The sequence below is a fragment of the Coffea arabica genome, chromosome 4e (assembly GCF_036785885.1).
Source record: "Coffea arabica cultivar ET-39 chromosome 4e, Coffea Arabica ET-39 HiFi, whole genome shotgun sequence".
NCBI classification, from domain to species: domain Eukaryota; kingdom Viridiplantae; phylum Streptophyta; class Magnoliopsida; order Gentianales; family Rubiaceae; genus Coffea; species Coffea arabica.
Window position 1 is genome coordinate 38,674,636 of NC_092317.1, and position 26,363 is coordinate 38,700,998.

At 40.7% G+C, this 26,363-nt stretch overlaps 1 protein-coding gene across 1 annotated transcript; it reads left to right on the plus strand.

Annotated features, from left to right (window-relative positions):
- Positions 1-13,016: 13,016 nt before the first annotated feature.
- Positions 13,017-14,330, plus strand: LOC113740971 (uncharacterized). Its single transcript, XM_027268477.1, has 2 exons — positions 13,017-13,740; positions 13,858-14,330. The coding sequence occupies exons 1-2, from the start codon at positions 13,017-13,019 to the stop codon at positions 14,328-14,330; spliced, it is 1,197 nt and encodes a 398-aa protein (XP_027124278.1).
- The last annotated feature ends 12,033 nt before the right edge of the window (positions 14,331-26,363 follow it).

A 26,363-nucleotide genomic window follows, 5' to 3' on the forward strand; every position in this document is an offset into this window, starting at 1 on the left:
CATGCGATTAATGGCCGTAGCCACTTGGTCACCCTTTTCGTTTCTAGGGTTTTGCTTTGGTCCAATCGCGGATTCCTCACCTCTCTCGGGAGTGCGGGTTTGCCGAAACCTACGCCCAAGCCCCCGTTCACGTCCTCGCCGATTCATTTAGCAAGCTTCTAAACGCATAATAGAAATAGAAAGTATAAGCATGTGAATCAAAAAATAGGTACATATTGCAAGAACACTTTAAGTCAAAGCATATCTATTTGCATAAGTTAGAAGTCATGTCACATGTCGATGTGCATACAACGAGTTAATAGTATCAACTACAGGTCATAGGCAACTAAGTGCCACAAATATAGTACTTGCAGGCAAAATACAAAAGGTCTCACGGTGAGCACCACCCCTACTATACTAGGCAGGATCAAAAGAGAAACCATAAGCCTAGTTAGGAACAAAACTAGAAGAATCCATGCTACCAAGCCACATCATTCAAATTATTATACACTCCAAATTGCATCCAAAAGCCTGAGCTACTTCCTAAATTCTCAACCTCCTCGCTAGATTCAAGGTGAAAGTTCTTGTACAATTAGGGTAATAAGTCAAACCAAATGGAATACAAAGATGTCTCATTTTCAAGTTCAAAATGGAGCCCAAAATTGTTTAAATGGTTCAACTTTTCTTTCGAAATGTTCGACAAGCAAAAGAGTGGGGAAAGCAAGGTTTCTAACCCTTAAACTCACTGGATGGCTATTTAGATTTTCTAATCTTGACTCACCTCCAACCTAACTTAAAGAGTAAAGTCTTATAGTATTTTATGAGTAAAAATGGTGCTACTACCTCAAACACCAAGATCACATTGCACGCAATACACAACCAAATCCCACAGTCCGACATCCTAAACTTTTAAGCCTAGAATACTCTACAAAGATCTAAAGCCTAAACTCTGATACCAACAGTGACGTCCCATTTCTCCCGAGGGCGAACCCAAGGATATCGGCGGAACGCCTGCTCAACTCTCGCCAGGACTCGATGCTAAATCAATTTAAACTCAATAATAACCCATCGATACTAAAAATCGAAGAGATACAGGAAGGTCAATTCCTTTATAAACGTTCAAATATTACAACATAATCTACCCAATTACTTTACATTCCCAAAATATACAGCTTCCAAAAGTCAAATTCTAAACAATTATATTCACAATTCTAATCAAATGGAGCATCAAGTAAGCTTCTCCAGAATTCCTCCCATTTCGGTTCCTGTTAAGGAAAACAAATCTAACGGGGTGAGCGGATGCTCGTGAGGCCAAGAAAATATGCAAGACAAGTAATTCAATAGCAATAGCACTTGAACAATAGTTTAAACTATAACATTCAAGGAATTTCACAATTTATAATAAACACCCTTGAGTAGGATGCAGAAGCTCTCCGGAGCTAATGATTTCTTGCTTTGCCCAAATTCAGTTTTAATACCTTCTCGTGACGACACCCCGTCCCACGGGTAGGTAATTGAGTTCGTAGCTCTTCACGTATTCCATGTATGTTTCTAAGACGACTCGAGAGGTACCTCCTACCCAGATCGGTGTGGTACTTACTATCGTTCAGTTTATAGTTCTGAGATGATTCGAGAGGTACCTCCCACCCGGATCGATGTGGTACTTGCTATCGTCCAGATGCCGATGAGACATCGCTCCAATCGACTTAGAATGCTTTAGGGTTCTGAGACGATTCGAGAGGTACCTCCCACCCGAATCGGTGTGGTACTTGCTATCGTTCTGAGGTCTAGGGTACTGAGACGACTCGAGAGGTACCTCCCACCCAAATCGGTGTGGTACTTACAATCGTTCAGTTAATAGGTCTGAGACGATTCGAGAGGTACCTCTCACCAAATCGGTGTGGTACTTCCTATCGTTCAGAGGTCGATGAGACATCGCTCCAATCGACTTATGCAGCCATAGGATGTTTACCAAGTCAAGTCATGTCAGGTCAAGCAAGTCAGGTCAGGTCAAGACAAGTCAGGTCAAGCATGAGTCATTTATTTCAAATGAGAACGAGTGCGATAAAGTACACACTCGGTTCGGCAAATTTACGTATCATGTATAACACTTGTACAACTAATATCTCAATCACATAAGCATTTAACACATACTTGACACTCACCAAATAAACAAAGAAGAAATGTCACTTGACGTTCAGGCGTCCACCGTGGAATCCTCTCGAAGGTCCTCGTGCGAGCCTGAGCAATTAATAGTGAACTATCATTTATATACCGTAATTATCACGAATGATTGTACGCTTGTACAATCCAAGAAAATCTCACGAAAGCGAGTCTAAATTACTCGCGAATCAAGGCTCAAAAATGGGGTTTTTAAAGCACAAGACAAATCGAGTTTTCATCTTCGAAATCAAGTATAAAACGTTCAAGTGATTTCGAGGGAAAAAGGAGAATTCGAAAAACTCCATTTCCTTAAGTTTCTAAAATTTCAACTTTGATACAAGATCTTTGAAAAATCGTATCTCACTCATTACAAATCCAAAATTGGAAAACTTGGTATCGTTGGAAACTTTTTCCAAAGTAATAATACTTCCTAGAAGACAGTTTTCCATGATTCCAAATGGATGACATTCAAAATGTGGCTCAAAGTGGCTGTTTTGGAATACCAAGACAGATTTGGGTTGATTTTCGGCAAAGTTTGGAAAATCGGTAAAATTCACACAATGCGAATTAGCCTATGAAATTTGGAAATCAATTAGAGTTACAATCAAAGTTTTCAACACAATAACCGGAACAAGAATTGGAGTTTTGAATATTGAGAGACATCAGTCCAAAGTTGGTCACATTTCGCAAACTGTTCCGTCAATTTTCAGATTTAAAGACTATCTTTGAAATATCATTTGGCCATTGATTTGGCATTAGAAATACACCAAAATTGGTACACTAAATCTTCCATGTGTGAACAACATTTCTACCAAGTTTCATACAAAAATTCCCACGGGAAGGCAATCATTAGAACAACCAAAATTCAAGAAATATTTCAAGGCTAATCTGCCTTCTCACTTTTCTTTTGCTTGCAAACGTTTTGTGCAATGAAATCAGTTCTAAATCACTCCATTTTCAAAACCAAGAGTCCATAAACATCCACTAAGCAATTTAAAGGTAATGGACGTCACAATTTTCGAAATATAACTCCCCAAATCAGGTTTGACCATTCGGCCAAGAGAAAAGGAAAAGTTTTCCAGATTCAAAGAGCAACTTTGGGACATCATTTGTATATCGAAATTGTCTTAGATTGACACCAAAATTGGTACAATTCAACTTCCATATGAGGACTACCCCTCTATTAAATTTCATAGAAAAATATGTACGAGAAGTGGGTTAACAAAATCATTAAAACTCCAAGAACTTCCAAGGCAAAACTGCCTTGTGGTCCCGTTTTTTGTTTTCAAAACGTTTGGCCAACAAAATGTCTCAAACATGGTCCATTTGTGCAGAAAATGTCTAAGAAACATCCAAGATATATTCGGTAGGTGATCAACACCAAAAATTTCAAAACAACAAGTCCCAATCAAGATTTAGGCATTTACTAGCCAAAAAGAGGGCTTCAAATCATTGAGTCAGTTTTGGATTTTGGTCACAACTCACTCAATTCAACTTGGAATTGAATGTGGTTAGTGGCGTTGAAAACTACATTCATAAATCTATAATTTTTTAGAAGAAATCGTTCTCAAAATCTGTCCACAGCTAGCTCATATTTGAGCATAAATGTGCTGCTCAAAACAGAGCTCCCAGTGTAGACGCAAAACAGGACAGTCATGTTCAAACGATTGGTATGGACTACTCAGGTGGAATCCGAATGTACATTTTATATTTTTGGAAATCTGGGAATGTCTAGTTTCTATTACCACAAACGGCACTCGATTTCGACATCGGAGCAAAAAGTTATAGCCAAAACAAAAACACTGCCAGACCAGTTACGGAAAAATTTCCAGTTTTTGCTGACTTCCGAAAACACAACATTTGTCCAACCAAATCATGAAATTTTTTTATAAAACTTTCTACACAACCCACACAACATGTATACATCATAAAAAAGTCATTGGAACCACAAAAATTTGCTCTAAGGGCCACGGCATGTACAGGGGCAGAAATGGAAAAATTCCCTCATCACTTCCTTTGAGTTTTCCTTCAACAATACAACCTATTTCCACTAGATTAAACACTAATCCAACATTAATAACATCAAAATATAACAAATCAGTCCATCAAGCCAAAGTTGGAGTTCATAGAGCCCCCACATCCAATTTCCAACAAAAATAAAGCTACCCACATTACTATATGAGCTTATAAGTGCAAGGTAGCTTCCATAAACTAAGAATTGAGAGGTTGATCGTTGATTACCTTTGTTGGTGACTCAAGCAGAAATTTTTGACCCTTGATAGCTAAAGAAAACCATGGAAAGCAAGCTCTTTTCCTAGCTTAGGTTGTTCACCAAGTGTTTAGCAAGTTGTACGTAAAATTTGAGGTGATTTGAGCAAGAATTGTGAGGTGAAATGAAGAGAATTGTTAGTCTTTTTCTTCCATGGAGTGCACGGCTGCTAAGAGGAAGAAAGGAAGAGTTGCAGTGCCACTTAAGGTGATGAAGAGAAGGGTTTTGATCTGGTGTGATGCTTCCATGAGAAACTTAAGAATGTGTGGCCCAAAATGCTCCAAAAGTCAACTAAGGATAGTGCGCGTTTCGTGCTCGATTCCTTTCGAGTTTGTTTCATTTGTGCACTAAACCTCTAATGCACTTGTATTCATACTATTATTATTCACTCTTAATGGTCTAATAATAAAGGTCTAAAGTCCTTCAATTAATCGCGCGCGTAAAAACGCGTATTCCCGAGTTGTGCGTGATAAAGTGGAATCTCTAAGAATTTCTTATAACGATGGTATAACTAACTAACACTTGAGCACTTAAACATAAAAGTACCTATTTTAAGACTAATGTACAAGTCTCCAATTTTCCAAGGTCATTGTACTCTCAAATCGGCTATTGTCTCCAAACGCGTATTCACTATTCTCACTTAACGAGTTTTCAAAAATTAAATATTGGAATCAAGTCATTTTAAAAATACATGTGAGCCATAATTCTATGTAATTGAATATAAGAAGGTTGAAATAAATTATTTGGAGAAAATAGGGGAATAAATATTTAAATAAACAAATAATATTCAATGAAAATAAGAAATTTTACGGGTCCTCACATCCTCCCCTCCTTAAAAAGAATTTCGTTCTCGAAACTCATACCTTGATTTATGAATAACCCCAAATACTTCTTTCGGTCTCTTCTTTAACTTCTCAAGTTGCTTCATTGATTCCATAATCTCTCTATAAAACCTTCATTAGAGGGACTTGCTTGCGTTTTTAATCTCTTCACTTTTCGATCAAAATGTTTACCGGTCCTTTCTTACTTGACTAATTTTCATCTCTTTTACTTCTCCCATTCAAAACTCACACTTATGGAAGTTAACTATTCTCAGGTGCCATTCATGATCTTATTATAGGTCTTGAGACATGGAGCAACAGATTACAGATACATATAAGCCGTAAAATTAATTAAAAGCAAGGTAAATTTTCATATACCATAAAAGATCACAATAGTTACACTAAATTATAATAAGTTCATCAAATCATTTCAAAAAATAGGGGAATCAACAAGATCAAAATGTGTTAAGTTGCAATATACATCAAAAGGATGTCATCATCTATACAAAAGATTACAACCTCTAAAAGTGCCAGTTTATTCTAGGGTAAAACTACAACTCCTATATGTCGAATGGAGTTAGATTTACCCCTACTCATAGAGTTTCTACTAATTGGGTCCCTCTTACAATCATTAGCATTAATCACTCCTTCTTGCACTCGACTGATTTTGCAGTGAATTTAGCAGGTTGTTGAGAATTTCCTTTTCCCTTAGAAGCTTTAGGGCAATTCGAAAACTTATGCTTGGTACTACCGCAGCTCAGATATTTTCTTTGTTTTCTTCAGCACTCGGCCTCAGTGTGGTTAATCTGGCCACAGTATCCACAAGTTACGTGAGGAATCACGGTTTGACCAGTTTGAGATTTCCCTTTTTGTTGACCTCATCTACTCCTATTTCCTTTTGGCGGGGCTTTGCTTGATGGAGTTTCTCCGAATTTTTCATACATCTTCACTCCTCCAACCCCTTTTTCCATATTAAGGGGTTGGGTAGACTTCTCGGACAGTTTAGGGATATCACTTGGGTTACCCCTCTTTCTAGCATGAAAAGTCTTAGATTGAAACTTAGCATTCTCTACCCTCTGTGCCTTATCCAAGGCATCCGTAAAAGTGGTAATCTGGGTAGCTACTAGGGATTCCTGAATTTCTACATTTAACCCTTGAATAAACCTCCATATCCTTTTTCGTTCGGTGAGTACAAACTCAGAGGCAAATTTGGCAAGTTTGGTGAACCGCTCCTCATACTCGGCCACACTTAATAACCCTTGTTTTAACTTAATAAAGTCGTCCTCCCTCTTTTCTTGTATACTTGACGGGAGGAACTTGACATTAAACTCCCTCTCAAAGTTTATCCAAGTCCAGGGGATTTGTTATCTTTCCCACTTTGCACTAACAACATTCCACCACGAGCGTGCTACCCCCTCAAATTGAAAATCGGCAAAATTCACTTGCCTTTTCTTGATATAATCTAGAGCGGCAAAAATGTCAACCATCCTTTCAAACCAATTTTCCGCTACTTCAGGATCAGACCCTCCATGGAACTTAGGTGGAGCGAACTTCAAGAATCGGTCTAGGGCTCTATCCTCACCCCTCTCTTGGGTCGTAGGTTGGTTGACTGGTTCAGGTCCTTGGCGCTCAACTAAACGCTCGAGAATATCAGTCATGCGATTAATGGCCGTAGCCACTTGGTCACCCTCGTCGTTTCTAGGGTTTTGCTTTGGTCCAATCGCAGATTCCTCACCTCTCTCGGGAGTGCGGGGTTGCCGAAACCCACGCCCACGCCCTCGTCCACGTGCTCACCGATTCATTTAGCAAGCTTCTAAACGTATAATATAAATAGTAAGTATAAGCATGTGAATCGAAAAACAGGTACATATTGCAAGAACACTTTAAGTCAAAGCATAACTATTTGCATAAGTTAGAAGTCATGTCACATGTCGATGTGCATACAACGAGTTAATAGTATCAAATACATATCATAGGCAACTAAGTGCCACAAATATAATGCTTGCAGGCAAAATACAAAAGGCCTCACGGCGAGCACCACCCCTACTATACTAGGCAGGATCAAAAGAGAAACCATAAGCCTAGTTAGGAACAAAACTAGAAGAATCCATGCTACCAAGCCACATCATTCAAATTATTATACACTCCAAATTGCATCCGAAAGCCTGAGCTACATTTCAAATTCTCAGCCTCCGCGCTAGATTCAAGGTGAAAGTTCTTGTACAAACTAGGGCAATAAGTCAAACCAAACGGAATACAAAGATGTCTCATTTTCAAGTTCAAAGTGGAGCCCAAAATTGTTTAAATGGTTCAACTTTTCTTTCGAAATGTTCGACAAGCAAAAGAGTGGGGAAAGCAAGGTTTCTAACCCTTAAACTCACTGGATGGCTATTTAGATTTTCTAATCTTGACTCACCTCCAACCTAACTTAAAGAGTAAAGTCATATAGTATTTTGTGAGTAAAAATGGTGCTTCAACCTCAAACACCAAGATCACATTGCACGCAATACACAATCAAATCCCACAGTCCGGCATCCTAAACTTTTAAGCCTAGAATACTCTACAAAGATCTAAAGCCTAAACTCCGATACCAGCTGTGACGCCTCACTTCTCCCGAGGGCGAACCCAAGGGTATCCGCGGAACGCCTGCCCAGCTCTCGCCAGGACTCGATACTAACTCAATTTAAACTCAATAATAACCCATCGATACTAAAAATCGAAGAGATACAGGAAGGTCAATTCCTTTATAAACGTTCAAATCTTACAACATAATCTACCCAATTACTTTACATTCCTAAAATATACAGCTTCCAAAAGTCAAATTCTAAACAATTACATTCACAATTCTAATCAAATGGAGCATCAAGTAAGCTTCTCCAGACTTCCTCCCATTTCAGCTCCTGTTAAGGAAAACAAATCTAACGGGGTGAGCGGATGCTCGTGAGGCCAAGAAAATATGCAAGACAAGTAATTCAATAGCAATAGCACTTGAACAATAGTGTAAACTATAACATTCAAGGAATTTCACAATTTATAATAAACACCCTTGAGTAAGATGCAGAAGCTCTCCGGAGCTAATGATTTCTTACTTTGCCCAAGTTCACTTTTAATACCTTCTCGTGACGACACCCCGTCACACGGGTAGGTAATTGAGTTCGTAACCCTTCACGTATTCCATGTATGTTTCTGAGACGACTCGAGAGGTACCTCCCACCCAAATCGGTGTGGTACTTACTATCGTTCAGTTTATAGTTCTGAGACGATTCGAGAGGTACCTCCCACCCGGATCGGTGTGGTACTTACTATCGTCCAGAGGTCGATGAGACATCGCCCCAATCGATTTAGAATGCTTTAGGGTTCTGAGACGATTCGAGAGGTACCTCCCACCCGGATCGGTGTGGTACTTGCTATCGTTCAGAGGTCTAGGGTACTGAGACGACTCGAGAGGTACCTCCCATCCGAATCGGTGTGGTACTTACAATCGTTCAGTTAATAGGTCTGAGACAATTCGAGAGGTACCTCCCACCAAATCGGTATGGTACTTGCTATCGTTCAGAGGTCGATGAGACATCGCTCCAATCGACTTATGCAGCCATAACATGTTTTCCAAGTCAAGTCATGTCAGGTCAAGCAAGTCAGGTCAGGTCAAGACAAGTCAGGTCAAGCAAGTCAAGTCAGGTCACATTTATTTCAAATGAGAATGAGTGCGATAAAGTACACACTCGGCTCGGCAAGTTTACGTATCATGTATAACACTTGTACAACTAATATCTCAATCACATAAGCATTTAACACATACTTGACACTCACCAAATAAACAAAGAAGAAATGTCACTTGACTTTCAGGCGTCCACCATGGAATTCTCTTAAAGGTTCTCGCGCGAGCCTGAGCAATTAATAGTGAACTATCATTTATATACCCTAATTATGACGAATGATTGTACGCTTGTACAATCCAAGAAAATCTCACGAAAGCGAGCCTAAATTACTCGTGAATCAAGGCTCAAAAGTGGGGTTTTTAAAGCACAAGAGAAATCGAGTTTTCATCTTCAAAATCAAGTATAAAACGTTCAAGTGATATCGAGGGAAAAAGGAGAATTCGAAAAACTCCATTTCCTTAAGTTTCGAAAATTTCAACTTTGATACAAGATCTTTGAAAAATCGTATCTCACTCATTACAAGTCCAAAATTAGAAAACTTGGTACTGTTGGAAACTTCTTCCAAAGTACTAAAAGTTCCTAGAAGACACTTTTCCATGATTCCAAATGGATAACATTCAAAATGGCGCTCAAAATGGCTGTTTTGGAATACCAAGACAGATTTGGGTTGATTTTCGGCAAAGTTTGGAAATTCTGTAAAATTCACACAATGCGAATTAGCCTCTGAAATTTGGAAATTAATTAGAGTTATAATCAAATTTTTCAACACAATAACCGGAACAAGAATTGGAGTTTTGAATATTGAGAGACATCAGTCCAAAGTTGGTCACATTTCGCAAACTGTTCCGTCAATTTTCAGATTTAAAGACTATCTTTGAAATATCATTTGGCCATTGATTTGGCATTAGAAATACACCAAAATTGGTACACTAAATCTTCCATGTGTGAACAACATTTCTACCGAGTTTCATACAAAAATTCCCACGGGAAGGCAATCATTAGAACAACCAAAATTCAAGAAATATTTCAAGGCTAATCTGCCTTCTCACTTTTCTTTTGCTTGCAAACGTTTTGTGCAATGAAATCAGTTCTAAATCACTCCATTTTCAAAACCAAGAGTCCATAAACATCCACTAAGCAATTTAAAGGTAATGGACGTCACAATTTTCGAAATATAACTCCCCAAATCAGGTTTGACCATTCGGCCAAGAGAAAAGGAAAAGTTTTCCAGATTCAAAGAGCAACTTTGGGACATCATTTGTATATCGAAATTGTCTTAGATTGACACCAAAATTGGTACAATTCAACTTCCATATGAGGACTACCCCTCTATTAAATTTCATAGAAAAATATGTACGAGAAGTGGGTTAACAAAATCATTAAAACTCCAAGAACTTCCAAGGCAAAACTGCCTTGTGGTCCCGTTTTTTGTTTTCAAAACGTTTGGCCAACAAAATGTCTCAAACATGGTCCATTTGTGCAGAAAATGTCTAAGAAACATCCAAGATATATTCGGTAGGTGATCAACACCAAAAATTTCAAAACAACAAGTCCCAATCAAGATTTAGGCATTTACTAGCCAAAAAGAGGGCTTCAAATCATTGAGTCAGTTTTGGATTTTGGTCACAACTCACTCAATTCAACTTGGAATTGAATGTGGTTAGTGGCGTTGAAAACTACATTCATAAATCTATAATTTTTTAGAAGAAATCGTTCTCAAAATCTGTCCACAGCTAGCTCATATTTGAGCATAAATGTGCTGCTCAAAACAGAGCTCCCAGTGTAGACGCAAAACAGGACAGTCATGTTCAAACGATTGGTATGGACTACTCAGGTGGAATCCGAATGTACATTTTATATTTTTGGAAATATGGGAATGTCTAGTTTCTATTACCACAAACGGCACTCGATTTCGACATCGGAGCAAAAAGTTATAGCCAAAACAAAAACACTGCCAGACCAGTTACGGAAAAATTTCCAGTTTTTGCTGACTTCCGAAAACACAACATTTGTCCAACCAAATCATGAAATTTTTTTATAAAACTTTCTACACAACCCACACAACATGTATACATCATAAAAAAGTCATTGGAACCACAAAAATTTGCTCTAAGGGCCACGGCATGTACAGGGGCAGAAATGGAAAAATTCCCTCATCACTTCCTTTGAGTTTTCCTTCAATAATACAACCTATTTCAACTAGATTAAACACTAATCCAATATTAATAACATCAAAACACAAAAAATCAGTCCATCAAGCCATAGTGGGAGTTCATAGAGGCCACACATCCAATTGCCAACAAAAATAAAGTTACCCACATGACTATATGAGCTTATAAGTGCAAGGTAGCTTCCATAAACTAAGAATTGAGAGGTTGATCGTTGATTACCTTTGTTGGTGACTCAAGCAGAAATTTTCGGCCCTTGATAGCTAAAGAAAACCATGGAAAGCAAGCTCTTTTCGTAGCTTAGGTTGTTCACCAAGTGTTTAGCAAGTTGTACGTAAAATTTGAGGTGATTTGAGCAAGAATTGTGAGGTGAAATGAAGAGAATTGTTAGTCTTTTTCTTCCATGGAGTGCACGGCTGCTAAGAGGAAGAAAGGAATAGTTTCAGTGCCACTTGAGGTGATGAAGAGAAGGGTTTTGATCTGGTGTGATGCTTCCATGAGAAACTTAAGAATGTGTGGCCGAAAATGCTCCAAAAGTCAACTAAGGGTAGTGCGCGTTTCGTGCTCGATTCCTCTCGAGTTTGTTTAATTTGTGCACTAAACCTCTAATGCACTTGTATTCATACTATTATTATTCACTCTTAATGGTCTAATAATAAAGGTCTAAAGTCCTTCAATTAATCGCGCGCGTAAAAACGCATACTCCCGAGTTGTGTGCGATAAAGTGGAATCTCTAAGAATTTCTTATAACGATGGTATAACTAATTAACACTTGAGCACTTAAACATAAAAATACCTATTTTAAAACTAATGTACAAGTTTCCAATTTTCCAAGGTCATTGTACTCTCAAATCGGCTATTGTCTCCAAACGCGTATTCACTATTCTCACTTAACGAGTTTTCAAAAATTAAATTTTGGAATAAAGTCATTTTAAAAATACATGTGAGCCATAATTCTATGTAATTGAATATAAGAAGGTTGAAATAAATTATTTGGAGAAAATAGGGGAATAAATATTTAAATAAACCAATAATATTCGATAAAAATAAGAATTTTTACGGGTCCTCACAGTTAGGGACAGAGTGGGATGACACGTCCTCTTTTGTTTTTGAATTTGACGTGTTAAGGTAGATGTATATAGGGTTTTCTTTTGTTCTATGTCCCTTGGCTTGTGCAGTACTTTCTAACTCGTTGGCTCTGTGTATAAAGGACATGTTTATTTAAAATGTGTGTTATTGCCTCTGCTTTATGTTTTGAAAATGTTTTATTTGAGCTGTACTTTATTTTGTTTATATTTATATAGTTGATTAGTCAAGAAGCATGGAAGGTAGAAGAAGTCATGATCAGGGAGCTACTTGAGGGCGCGATTCTAACCGTGGCCGTGGGGGTAGACAGGCACAGGAATCGGTGCAAGAACCGAGAGAGAAAAGAGGTGAAACAGTTGAGCCGCAACCTGGACCCCAAGCGGAAGGAGGCGATTCAATAGATGACTAATATCCTTGCTCGATTGGTAGAGCAATAGGGTCAAGCCCCTGTGAATCAACCTAGGGATCCTGAAATGGGGCAAGATAGGGTCCTAGAGAGATTTCAAAAGTTTTTCTCTCCTAAGTTCCTGGGAGGGCCGGACCGTGAAGTGGCTGAGAGGTGGTTAGAAACAATGATCAATATATTCGCTGTTTTAAATTTTGCGGAGGATTGGCATGTGCAATTTGCTATCTTTCAGTTTGAGAGACCAGCGAGAGCCTGGTGGAACGTAATTAGGGCTAAATGGGAAAGAGAGAGAACCGCATGGACCTGGCTGAATTTCATGCGGGAGTTTAACGAGAAATACCTTCCACCGATAGTTCAAGAAAAGAGGGAAGATGATTTCATTAAATTCGCCAGGGAACCCTAAGTGTAGCTGAGTATGATACTCAGTTTATGAAACTATCCAAATTTGCTCCTGAGTTGATAGTTATGGAGCAAAGAAGGGTAAAGAGGTTTGTACAGGGACTCAATGTAGAAATACAGGAGGCCTTGGCGGCGGCCCAAATTAACACTTTTACTGAGGTTTTGGAGAAGGTTCAGAGAATAGAAATTGCCAGGGTACAAGTAAGGACTTTCCATGTAAAACGGAGAGGGGCATCTGGTGGAAATCAAGGGCCGGCACATAGTGATCGGAACATGCCACCCCCTAAAGCCGGCCGTGGAGTTAGAGGTGGAAGGTTTACGGGTACATCCAGGGAAGCCCAAAGTGGAAGGGGACAAGAGAGAGGTGTCCCACAGGGAGGCCAGACCTCCGCCCCCCGAGTATCGTGTGGGTATTGTGGGAAATTGAACCATACAGAGGATAATTGCTGGAGAAAAGCTCAAAAATATTTAAGGTGTGGAAGTACTAAGCACCAGATTGCCAATTGCCCACTAATCAGTGATGCTCAGTCGGCTGGCATATCGAACCCTAAACCAACCAATGTAGGAGGGACTAGGTCAAGGGTGCCAGCCAGGGTATACCCTTTGGACCAGCAATCGGTACCTGAACTATTGGAGGTAGTGGAAGGTACGATTCCTGTTTTCCATCATCTAGCCAAAATTTTGATAGACCCTGGTGCAACCCATTCTTTTGTTAGCGCCGCATTTATGTTTGGAATTGATGTGAAAGCCGAAAGGTTACCATATGACCTAGAAGTGAAGACACCTACGGGTAACCAATCTTTACTTGCCAATGAGGTGAATAAAAGCTGCGATATTTGGGTTGGTGAGCGGAAATTAGTAGTTGACCTTATAAGTCTAGCCATTAAGGGGTATGACATTATTCTAGGTATGGATTGGCTAGTTCATTATCATGTTCGGGTAGATTGTCATATGAAAGTGGTCGAGTTTTGCTTACCGGGTGAGGCAACTCTTAAACTAGACGTGTGGGGTATTCTAGCCTCATCTGCCCTCATTTCGAGAATAAAGATTAGGAAATTGCTTAGTCATGGGGCACGGGGCTATCTAGCTTTTCTAGTAAACACCCCAAGAGAAAAGATTAAACTAGAAGATTTGCCGGTGATAAATGAGTATCCAGATGTGTTCCCGGAGGAATTGGTGTCATTGCCACTCGAAAGATTGATTGAATTTAAAGTTGATCTCGCACCTGGAACTACTCCCATTTCGAAAACCTCTTATCGGATGGCGCCCGCTGAATTTAAGAAGTTAAGATTTCAAATGCAAGACTTGCTAGAACGGGAATTCATACATGAGAGCGAGTCGCTCCAGTGTTATTTGTTAAAAAGAAGGACGGGAGTTTAAGGTTGTGCATTGATTACCGAGGGTTGAATGCCATAACCATTAATAACAAATATCCTTTGCCCCATATCGACTTAGGTGAGATTCTGAAATCGCGGCCATTTTTTTCTTCTTTTTTTCTTTTCCCCAACCATTTGTCACTTCATGCCCCTAATCTATATCAAGATCTTTCCAAAATCAAGAGCCATCTAAGGGCTCAAATTCTGGCCAGAAAAATGCAGCAAACAACTACCATTGATGCTAGGTTTTGGGGGGTATCTGGTGCCTATAAAAAGGCCACAAAATGAGAGGGTTTGGGGAGGACAATTTGGAGTGGCGGCTGGAGAGAAAGAAAGCGAGAAAGGCAAGCAAGAAGGCTGGGGTTTTCGGGGAGAAGAAAAACTGAAAAAAAAGAAAAGAAAACGAGGGAAGAGAGCTTAGGAGCTTAGAAGAAAGCTTTGATCTTGGGGGGCACTGGAAAAGGGCGACTGAAAAACTAAAAAAGAAAAAAGAAACAGGAGGTTCTGGCGAGTGCTTGAGGGTTTCAGGTCAAACCAAAAGAGTGAGAGATAGAGCTTCGGGGAGAGACAAGAATCTAGGGAGGGAAAGGAGGTTTTTGGCTAAGGTTGAAGGGGGCTATGGGAAAGAACCAAGGAATGGAGGAAAACAAAAAACTAGAAAAAGAAAGGAGCTTTTGGAGAAGAAAAAGAGCTCTCGGCTGAGGAAAAGGAAGAAAAAACAAACGGGAAGAGCTTCGGGGGTTTGCTGAAAAAAATGGGAGAAGGGATTTCGGAAGACTGGGAGCAAGAGAAAGAGAGATTGCCGAGGGTTTTTGGGCAAAGGAAGCTACAGGGAAAGGAACCGAGGGAAACTAGAAAAGACTAAGGAAAGAAACGAGAAAAGGAAAACAAGGGAAGAGAGCTTCGGCAGTATGGGCTGAGAAAGAAAACTGAGAGCAAAGGATCTGGGAAAGTGAGAGAGGAAGGGGGAGGCTAGAGAGAGGGCAAGAGAGGTAGGGGGTAGTTGAAGAACAAGAAGGGAGGAAAAGAGGGAAAGGAAAGGAGAGAAAAATCAAGGAAAAGACCGAACGGGAAAGTGCAGAAATTTCTTGACAAAGGGGTGAGCCAGGGTTGGTGGAACCGTCAGTTTCTTTGCCGGATTCTGGTCTATCAAGGGTTTTCGTGATAAAATCTTGCTTTCTAGGTAAACTACGTCAGTTAGGGAAGCACTTTCATGCTATACATTTTTGTAAAAACCCATTGTAACATCCACAAATCGAGACCTCAACCTGCTGCCTTCACCAGACTTAAGGAACGGCGAACGAAAATTTCTGCTCTGTGTCTGACACTCCAGGCGCGAGTTCCTCATTCTCCTCACGTTGATTCAGTCCTCAACTACTTGCAGGTAATGAACACCTTTTAAGTTTGTTAATCCAATACTTTTTATGAGATTTGATTGAGCTATCGCATGAGTTTGTTTCAGTTGTATATGGGTTTGCTAGCTACTCTTTTTATGAGCTCTGTTGCAAAAAAATTTGGCCTGTGATGGTTTTAGCTTACCCACAGGGATTGAAAATGGTTTGATGTTAGATGATTTAGGTAATGTAGTTGGGAAGTTTTGATTCCTGATGGTTCCATCGCTGGTTTCATCCGAAGCCAATTGCATCATTCTTTTTCTTGCCATTTCCCGCATGATTTTCTTTGTTTGATCTTCAATGGCTGTGTATTCATAATAAGATGGTGGTTTTATGGAGTCCAATGAATGTTGGGTTCGAAGCTATGTTTAAATCTATCGCAAGCTTCCTGGGCTACTAATTTGCTGCAAAGTTGCAGTGAAAGGAAACCAGGAAAAAGAAGAAAGCTTCGAAAGCTGCATGTTCCTATTCTGAAATTTTTTTTGCTTGTTTGGATGTTAAAATTCTGTGTTTTGTTACTTAGATTAAAGTTTTGATGTTTGGTTGAGATTTTATGCGAAAGGAAGTTTATATCATGAAACCCAAAAAGGGGCCGAAAATGTTTCCAGATTTGCATGTCCTTTTTCTTGGAATTTTTGTATTTAAGCATGAGAGTTTATGGTCAAAAAGTGAAGAAAGGCTCGGTGATCTTGTTGCTTTGGTCCAAGTTGTTGTTAGTTGAGACATTAGTTTGCATTTGAATAAGAAGGAGATTGCATTTGAGAGCTTAGTTGCAGAGAATTGTTGCTGAAGAAGATGAAGTCGTCGAACCAAATGCATGAAAAATGTCAGAAATTGCACATTACCCCCTAATTTTTCAAGTAATGCTACTTTGGCCCAAAAATTGGAAAAATCAATCAAATTTGGTCCCTTTTAAATGTCAATTTCCTTTGGTATATTTTAATGTGATTTCTGGACAGATTGTTTAGGAATTTTAGGATGGAATTTGAGGATTTAGTGATTTTTGATAAATTTTTAGTTTTGATTTGGATTTTAATGAAATTTTGAGTAATTTTGTTGTTTAATTATAGCAAATAGGTTTTCATTTATTTTTGGCGAATTGTATCATTTTGTTGGTAGGTTTCATCTTAATCCATTAATTTTAATTTATTTTAATTTAGACCCCTAATATTTGTAATAATAATAATTTGACCTCTCAAACTTCTTTAATTCTTTCAATTGAGTCCTTGTTTGTTTTAATTTGTTGAATAGGGGTTGTTTACTTTCATTTGAATGCTTTAATTGATTTAATTTTGTGTTTATTTCCATTTCATGTGATTATTGTTAATTAAAGTGATGCCTTGACTTTTTCTTTTTGTTTTGGAGGGTAAATAAGAAAATTTTCATCCCATTAGGTCACTAATTCTAGGGAGGTACACTCTAATCCTTTATTTTGAATTTACCTGATACTGTGTGCTCCTATGTGACTTTATGTGTGTAATTGCATGATTTTTGAATTTTTTATTTTATTTCCTTTATTTATTTATTTATTTAGTCACGTTATTTGTTTTAATTTTGTGCATTTATTTTAATTTAATTTTTGGTTATTGGAAAGGCATTTAATGCCAAAATTGTAATAGTTAGCTTATTATCTAATTTATTTCATTCTTCACCCCTTTCAGATTGTGGTAGGGCCCCCTAATGTAATAGTTAGGTCCCAATTTGTTTTTATTTGCTTTATGTGTTTTGCATGCTTGTGTGTTACGTGTTACTCGCTTTCTTAGGGTCTTGCATCTGGATATCATGCCTATGTGCTATGTACTATATGTGATCAATGTGTTATTTGCTTTATTACATTTTACATAATTTATTTGATTGTAATAAATGCATGACGTCACCACACTAGTCCAATGCTAGTTGTGGCCCTCGTTTTCCGATTCCACACTAGTCCAACGCTAGTTGTGCCCCTCATTTTCTAATTTCTCACTAGTCCAACGGTAGTAAGAACTTATAGACATGGGCTAGTCCAACGCTAGACCCTTAGGGACCGTTCGCGCGTTAGATCATGTCTGTGTGACAATCAATACACTCATGCATATTTTCAATTTTTTAGGGTTTTTTATCATTTTTTGTGACAGCCCCACCTTCCCCTAAGGCGAACTAAAGAGGTTAGCGGACTGCCTGCCCAACTCTCGCCAGGACTAACGGTGCAGTTAAACACGATCTAAAACGTTCCGGGAAAATAAAAGCGCGCTCAAACAAGTCAAAACCATTCCCAAACGTACAAAAATGGCTGGCTAAAGTTCTTTCCCAAGTCTACCATTCCCTATCCATCCTATATACAATAGTCAAAACCATAAAAAACCCTAAGACTAACTCCTCAGTTCGTTGTCGGGCTAGTGGACCCACCCGACGGGGTGGATTCACCTCCAACCTCGCCCCCCGCACACGAAGCCTCGTCACTCTCCTCCTCGAGCAAATCGTCGCAAAGGTTCAAGATCGACTCGGCTCGAACCCTAACCTTCCTAGCTCTCTTAGTCATACGCTCACGTGCCTCTCCAAGTTGGGCGCAAAGGTCGTCCACCCTATCTTGACCTTCGATCACGTCGTACTCTAGCTCCTTGATTCGCTCGGCTTGTTTCTCGTTAGCTGCCCTTAGTTGGTTCACTTCGGCCTCAAGCCTAGCGTTATCCTTCGCCAACTCCTTTCGTTCCTCTACCGCAGCCAACACTAAGGTGTTAGGGTAGGCGTAAGTGTGACGGCACTCACAACGTCGGAGGCAGTTAGCCGGACTCCAACGTACGACGACCCCTCTTGGCCGAATCTGGTACTTAATCGTCGGAAGCACTCCACGGGGTCGCTCACCAGTAGGGCTACCACTAGGCCCACTATGCCTGCCCATCCTACACCAAAAGAGTAAATAGTCATAAATAATCTTAAGGGACACAATCAAAATAATCCTCAAGTCGAGCATTTCTAACACGCCCAGGCCAATTCAAACCTAGGCTCTGATATCACCTGTGACAGCCCCACCTTCCCCTAAGGCGAACCAAAGAGGTTAGCGGACTGCCTGCCCAACTCTCGTCAGGACTAACGGTGCAGTTAAACATGTCTAAAATGTTCCGAGAAAATAAAAGCGTGCTCAAACAAGTCAAAATCGCAAAATAGTCAAACGAAATTCAAAACCGTCGATGAATAGTGGGTGCCATGTCATATAACTCGAAAAATATTTCCAAACCAAATTGGACACATAAACAGGGTTAAATAGTGTTATACACATATGTTTGTAATTTACAAAACAAACGGAAGATAATTAGATCAAAATATATTTAGGATTTTTCCAACTATCGAGGAGCTTTACAAAATATATTAAAACTAGCTCAACTCGTGCTTCAAAACATCATAGTCCCCGAAAGTGGTTCCTTGTAAGGAAAATAAAATTTAATGGAGTGAGCTTATGCCCAATGAGGTACACTCATGCAGATCAGTAAAATTCACATAAGCACATAGTTGCTCAACCCAAACGTTCAACAAGTAATCTGAACTAACATTACATTTAAAATTCAATAAAAGGATACGGACGGCTCTCAAGAGCCCTTATCCTCGCTTGCCGTACTTGATCTCGCCCTGTTGACCCTCCGTCAACGCTTAAAGAAGTAACCAATACCGTAGACCCCACTTTCTCCACTTTCCATCCACCTCACATACCCCTACTGGGGCCGAACTCCAAACAGTAGAAAATTGGTAATACACGAGTATACCGAAATCGAGAGTCTCATACTACAAGATTTCATATAATAGTCCCCATGGCTCGTCAATTTTCACGACCAAGCCCTTGCCGGCTCGATTCAATGGGCCACCAATGGGGTTGAGCTCAGTGATAACAGTAATGGCCGTTGGATACTCGTCCAAATGACACCAATTCCAATATATTCATATACCATTCCAGTAACACAGTAAACAGTCATATGTAAGACATAAAGTGTGAGAGTGATCAAGTACACCCTCACTTGAACCAATTTCAACGGTGCAAATAAGCATTCAAGGCATCAATTTCAAGTGTAACAAAGCCACATAGTAACAAGCAAGTGAGTGGTTCACTCACCAAGCAAGCAAATGAAATTTCATACACTTCCGCCCAAAGAGCGTCTTGAATCACCGTCACGCCCTAAAACATTCAAACAAGCACAATGAGACTCGGATACGAGTCATAAACCGAATCCACATACTACCAAAAATAAGGCTCCATTAGAAAATATAAGTACCAAAGTAAGCTAGGGAAAGTCCGGAAATGAAAGTTAAGCCCTAAAGCCCAAAAATAGTTTTGACGTCGTTTAGCGTATTGGACACAACCGGCAATACGATTATCCGATGGATGTGCAATTTATACTGCTTCGAAGCTAAAACAGAGGGATACAACTTTGATGAAGGCTACTAAGTCCAGTTTACAATGTATCTAGGTCAAATTTACCAAAACAACCCCAGATTTTCCAGTTCGAAGTTTACGGCGAAATTCATCCAGCAGTCCTGATTCATTCAATCATATCTCAGCACATACAACTCCAATTCAAGTGATTCAAAGCCATCTGAAAGCTAAGATACCAAGCTATAATTCTTAAGAAGACATCGACAACCAAATCAGTAGTATTCCCGGTCAAACTAACCAATTACAGAAGCTAATTATCAGTTTCGGACAGAAACAGGGCAGCAGGGGTATTTCGGTCTTTTTATAGGTTACGCTGCTCCGATTGAGCTGAAATTTTGCAAGAAACTATAAAACATCATTCTCTACAACTTTCATGTTTTACACTAAGGCCAATTCAGCCTCTAACTAGGAGAAACAGTACCGGACAGAATGGGGTTAATTGAAACCCTAATTCCGAAATTTCCTTTCAAAGCGGAAATTTTCCGCAAATAGCCACAATTTACGCACTATAGCTTCATTCTAAACCATTCCCAACCATCATACATGGCCAACCAATACTAAACATATAAAAATAGAAAAAATCATGGATAAATATAAAATTCACCAATTTCTACCAAAAGTCAAGAAATAACACCTCAAACCATCTCTTTAACTCACATAAGCCACTAATTACACATTATTGAGAAGAAAAGAGAGGTTCCTTAGCTACTCACCTTACCAACTCAAAAAAGGAAGTACTTAGCACCTTGGTCTCCCAAATCACTTCACAACCAACCTTAATACCACTAAACTAAGAGGTTTTATGGAGGAAATCTAAGTTTAATCGGTTGAACTTGAGGATTGAGCAAGATTAGAAGCAAGAAAGTTGGGAGTTTTCTCATCTTTTCCCCTTGAAGATAGCCGGCCAAGAAGCTTGCAAATGAGGATGATTTTTGGGTAATTTTTTATTTAATTGGTAAAGTAGTGAATAGTGGTCAAAGTCAAGAATTAACCACCAAGTGACACTTGTCACTACCATTAATGCATGGCTATCCTTTTGTCTCTCCAACTCTCATCCATTGCGTATCCTCTAATTATCTCTTAACACCTACTAAAATAAACCCGGTATCCAACACTTAACCTAACTGTCCGAATTTTACCTAACTTTCCGCACTAGCGGGTCCCACGTCCGGTATACGCTCTTAATTTCTCAAAAACTAACCGATACTAGAAAAATCATTTTAAAACTATATTTACTCATAAAAATTATCTAGAAAATTTTCCTAATAAAGAAAATACAGAAAAACATGCAATTAAATAGAATAAAACCTAGAAAATAAGAAAATTTACGGGGTCTCACACCCTCTCCTCCTTAGAAGAATTTCACCCTCGAAATTTCTCACCTTAACTCACGAAAAATTCAGGGTATTTCTTTTGCATTTCTTCTTCCACCTCCCAAGTAGCCTCCTCCACCCCATGATTCCTCCACAGTATCTTAACCAACGGAATCTGCTTGTTTCTCAGTTCTTTAACTTTCCGGTCGAGCAATTGTACAGGTTTCTCTTTGTAACTGAGCGATTCATCTATTTCGATTTCCTCTGGCTGTAAGATATGGGATGGGTCGGGATAGTATTTCTTAAGTATCGAGACGTGGAAGACGTCGTAAATTCGAGAGAGACTGGATGGTAGTTCCAGGCGATACGCTACTTTACCAACCCTTTGGAGAATCTTGAAAGGTCCAACGAACCTCGGTTGGAGCTTCTTTCCTCTTCCCGCTGTGACGCTCCGTAACGGTGTGATCTTGAGGAAAACACGGTCCCTGACTTCGAACTCCAAGTCTTTTCTTCAATTGTCCGCATAGCTCTTTTGCCGGCTTTGAGTTGTTTGGAGCCTTTGTCGTATCAACTTGACTTTTTCTCGTGCCTCCTCCATCCATGGAATAGTCGTTGGATCTAGGGCTTTCCTCTCGCCTACTTCATCCCAGTAGATCGGTGACCGACATTTCCTCCCATAAAGTGCTTCGTATGGAGCCATTTGAATTGACGAATGATAACTGTTATTGTACTCAAACTCCACTAAGGTCATGTGTTGACCCCAGTTACCCCCAAAATCCAGAATGCAGGTCCTTAACATGTCCTCAAGAGTTTGGATTGTTCGCTCCGATTGTCCATCCGTTTGCGGGTGATAGGTGGTGCTTAAGTTGAGTTTGGTCCCCAGAGTCTCTTGGAATTTCAGCCAAAACCTAGATACGAAGCGGGGATCTCTGTCTGAAACGATGCTCACAGGAACGCCGTGTAGCCTTACGATCTCGTCCATGTACACCTGAGCCAATTTCTCCATGGGGTATTTCATGTTTACCGGTAAGAAATGGGCTGATTTGGTTAATCAATCGACGATCAACCAAACGGCATCGTGTCCTCGTTGCGTTCGTGGCAAACCTGAAACGAAGTCCATTGTGACGTTTTCCCACTTCCATTCGGGTATTTCAAGAGGTTGTGGTAAGCCCGATGGTTTTTGATGCTCCGCCTTAACCTATTGGCAAACGAGACATTTTTGTACGTACAGAGCGATTTCCTTCTTCATGTTATCCCACCAATAGGCTCCTTTTTGATCCTGATACATCTTGCTGCTACCCGGATGGATTGTATACTTGGACCGATGAGCTTCCTCTTAGATCTCCGTTCTCACCGCTTTATCTTTAGGCACCACCACTCGGTTTCGGTATTTTAGAATACCCTCGGGACTGAAGTTGAAGTCGGTTGATTCCCCTTTTTCCACCTTCTCTCCCCACTTTCGCACCATCGAATCCTCCTTTTGTGCTTCTTTAATTCGCTCCAGTAGGGTGGATGTTACCTTAAGATTACCAAAAACCACCTTATGACTCCCAAGGCAGGGTTTCCACTCGCAAACGGATTCTAACAAATGCCACTCTTTGATCATTAACCCTGCTACTTGAGCCTTGCGACTTAAGGTATCAGCCATCACGTTTGCCTTCCCCGGATGGTAGTTGATAGTGCAGTCGTAATCCTCCAGAAATTCCATCCACCGTCGCTGCCTCATATTCAATTCCTTTTGTGAAAAGAGGTACCTAAGGCTCTTGTGGTCTGAGTAAACCTCGAAGGTCACCCCGTAAAGGTAGTGTCTCCACTTCTTCAGAGCAAAAACAACGCGGCTAGCTCAAGATCGTGGGTTGGGTAGTTCTGCTCGTGGGGTTTCAACTTCCTAGAAGCAAAGGATATCACATTCTGGTTCTGCATTAGCACAAACCCCAGACCTTCCCGCGACGCGTCGCTATAAACGGTAAACCCGTCTACTCCGTTAGGCAAGACTAGAACTGGAGCCATGGTCAATCTTTTCTTTAACTCTTGGAAACTTGTCTCACATCGGGCATTCCATACGAACCGACCATGTTTCTTTGTCAGGTCGGTTAAAGGACCGGCTAGTTTGGAGAAATCTTTAATGAAATGCCGGTAGTACCCAGCCAGCCCTAGAAAGCTGCGGATCTCTGTGGGGTTTTCTGGCCTCTTCCAATTGGTCACGGCCTCTATTTTCGCCGGGTCAACCGATATGCCTTCTTGGGAAATTACGTGCCCTAAGAAAGAGATTTTCTCCAACCAAAATTTACACTTACTGAACTTGGCGTACAACTGATGCTCCCTTAGGGTCTGCAAAACAACTCTCAAATGCTGCTCATGCTCCTCACGTGTCTTGGAGTAAACCAGAATGTCATCGATAAAGACTACGACAAATCGATCCAAATAGGGCTTGAAAACCCTATGCATTAAGTCCATGAAGGCGGCAGGAGCATTGGTTAGTCCAAAGGGCATAACTGCGAACTCGTAATGCCCATATCTCAAATTAAAAGCGATTTCGGAATATTCTCTCCCCTAATCAACAACTGGTAATACCCCTGTCGGAGGTCCAATTTCGAGAAGACCACTGCTCCTTGCAACTGGTCGAACAACTCATCAATGTGGGGCAGTGGATACTTATTTTTAACCGTGATATTGTTCAAGCCCCGATAGTCGATACACATCCTCAAACTTTCGTCCTTTTTCTTTACAAACAACACAGGGACTCCCCAAGGAGACCCACTCTCTTGAATGAACCCCCTCTCCAAAAGGTCTTGTAACTGCAACTTCAACTCCTTAAGTTCAGCAGGGGCCATCCGATACGGGATTTTTGAGATAGGCGAGGTTCCCGGTAACAGGTCGATCTTGAATTCTATCTCTCTCTCCGGAGGTAGGGCTACTAACTCATCAGGGAATACATCCGAAAATTTCCGTACTATGTGCACATCCTCTACCTTCAATTTATCCGTGGGGGTGTTGATTAGAAAGGCTAAAAATCCTTGCACCCCTCTATTTAGCAGTTTTCTAGCCCGAATGCCTGAGATCAGGGCAGATGAAGCTAACCTTCCCCTTATATCTAACCTCAGGGTCGCCTCCCCAGGAATGCGGAATTCTACCACCTTCTTCTTACAATCCAGTTGCGCATTATACCTGGCTAACCAGTCCATGCCCAAGATTACATCATACCCCTTAATGGACAGGCTAATCAAGTCCCCAAACAACTTCCTCTCTCTTACCCAAACCTCGCAGTCCTTATACACCATACTAGTAACCAAGCAATGATCCCCCGTAGACATACTAACTTCTAGGTCGTAAGGTAAACTAGCAGGTTTTATGTCAATGCCACACATGAAATTAGGGTTAACAAAGGAATGGGTGACACCGGGATCTACTAAAACCTTTGCAAAGCGGTGGAATACAGGGATCGTACCTTCTACGACCTCAGAGGAATCTGGGACCTGCTGTGGCTCTAATGAGTACACTCGAGCAGCGACCTTAGGTTTCGTCCCATCTCCCTTAGCTGGTCCAGCGTTGGTCTTCGACGGTGGTTGACTTCCTTTTCCATCTTGCTTTAGGATTGGGCAGGTGGCAAGCTGGTGGTCTGCACTTCCGCAACGCAGACATTTCCCATCTTTCTTCTAGCAGTTGTCCTCAGAATGATTTGGCTTTCCACAGTACCCACAAGGTTCACAGGACGCCGAACCTGAACCCCTCTGGAAATTTCCTCCATGGCCTCTCCCAGCTGGGCCACCCCTGGACGGAGCCCCTCTGCCTACTTCCGACTGTCGTCCACCTCCGGCTCCCCGTCCGAACTTGGGAGGGGTACCCTTATCCCCCTGCCCTGAACTGCTCCCAGTAAAGCCTCGTTTCTTTGCCTGAAAGTTCCTTACTTGGAGCCTAGCGCTTTCCACCCGTTGGGCTTTCTCCACGGCCTCGCTAAAAGCATTAATCCGGGTCACCGTGAGGTCCTTCTAAATTTCTACGTTCAAGCCCTGAATAAAGCGCCTTATTTGCCGTTGCTCGGTCATGATCAGCTCGAGGGCAAATTTGGATAGGCGGGTGAACTGACTCTCGTATTCCGCTTCAGACTGGGCCCCTTCGTGAAGTCAGATAAACTCATCTTCCTTCTGTTCCTGGACTAGAGGAGGGAAGAATTTAGCTTTGAACTCTCGCATGAAATTCACCCAAGTCCGGGGCGTTTGCTCCCGTTCCCACTTCTGCCGGATGACGTTCCACCAGGAACAGGCCGCCCCTTCTAGCTGGAAGACGGCGAAGGTTGTGACGGCCCCACCTCCCCCTAGGGCGTACCCCAGGGTTCGACGGGTCACCTGCCCAACTCTCGCCGGGACTCAGTCGTTCACTACAGTCCTCAATTAAAATCGGAATAAATCACAAGAATAAATAGGGCAGCGATCCAAACTTAAAGCGGAACTTATATACATTGCCATCCCAAAAAGGAGTATAAAGATCGAATATACAAAGGTTCTCAATCCTTCATACGTCCAGCCCGTGCCAAGTACTAGGGCGAGAACCATTACAAAAAAAAAAACAAAAGAACTGGACTAGGCTAGTCTATGCTCTCATCCTGCTCGCCGTCTCCTGTTAAGGAAAACAAAACTAAAGGGGTGAGCTAAAAGCTCAGTGAGGTTCCGAACGCATAGTCAGATAGTCAATTCAATACGTTAAACATGGAGTATCAATAATTCAAGAAATTTTTACAATGGAAAGCGATAGTAACACATTCATTAAAAGGATACGGGCTCACATGGAGCTATTTGTTCGTTCGTTCGTTCCCCTGACATTTCCCCTTATTCCTCCAATTATTTGAAAATTTCCTTTTTGAGAAGTAAAACCCTCGTGCCTTCGTTCGTTCGTTCATCCCCTTCCGGACGTTGACCGGACTCCAC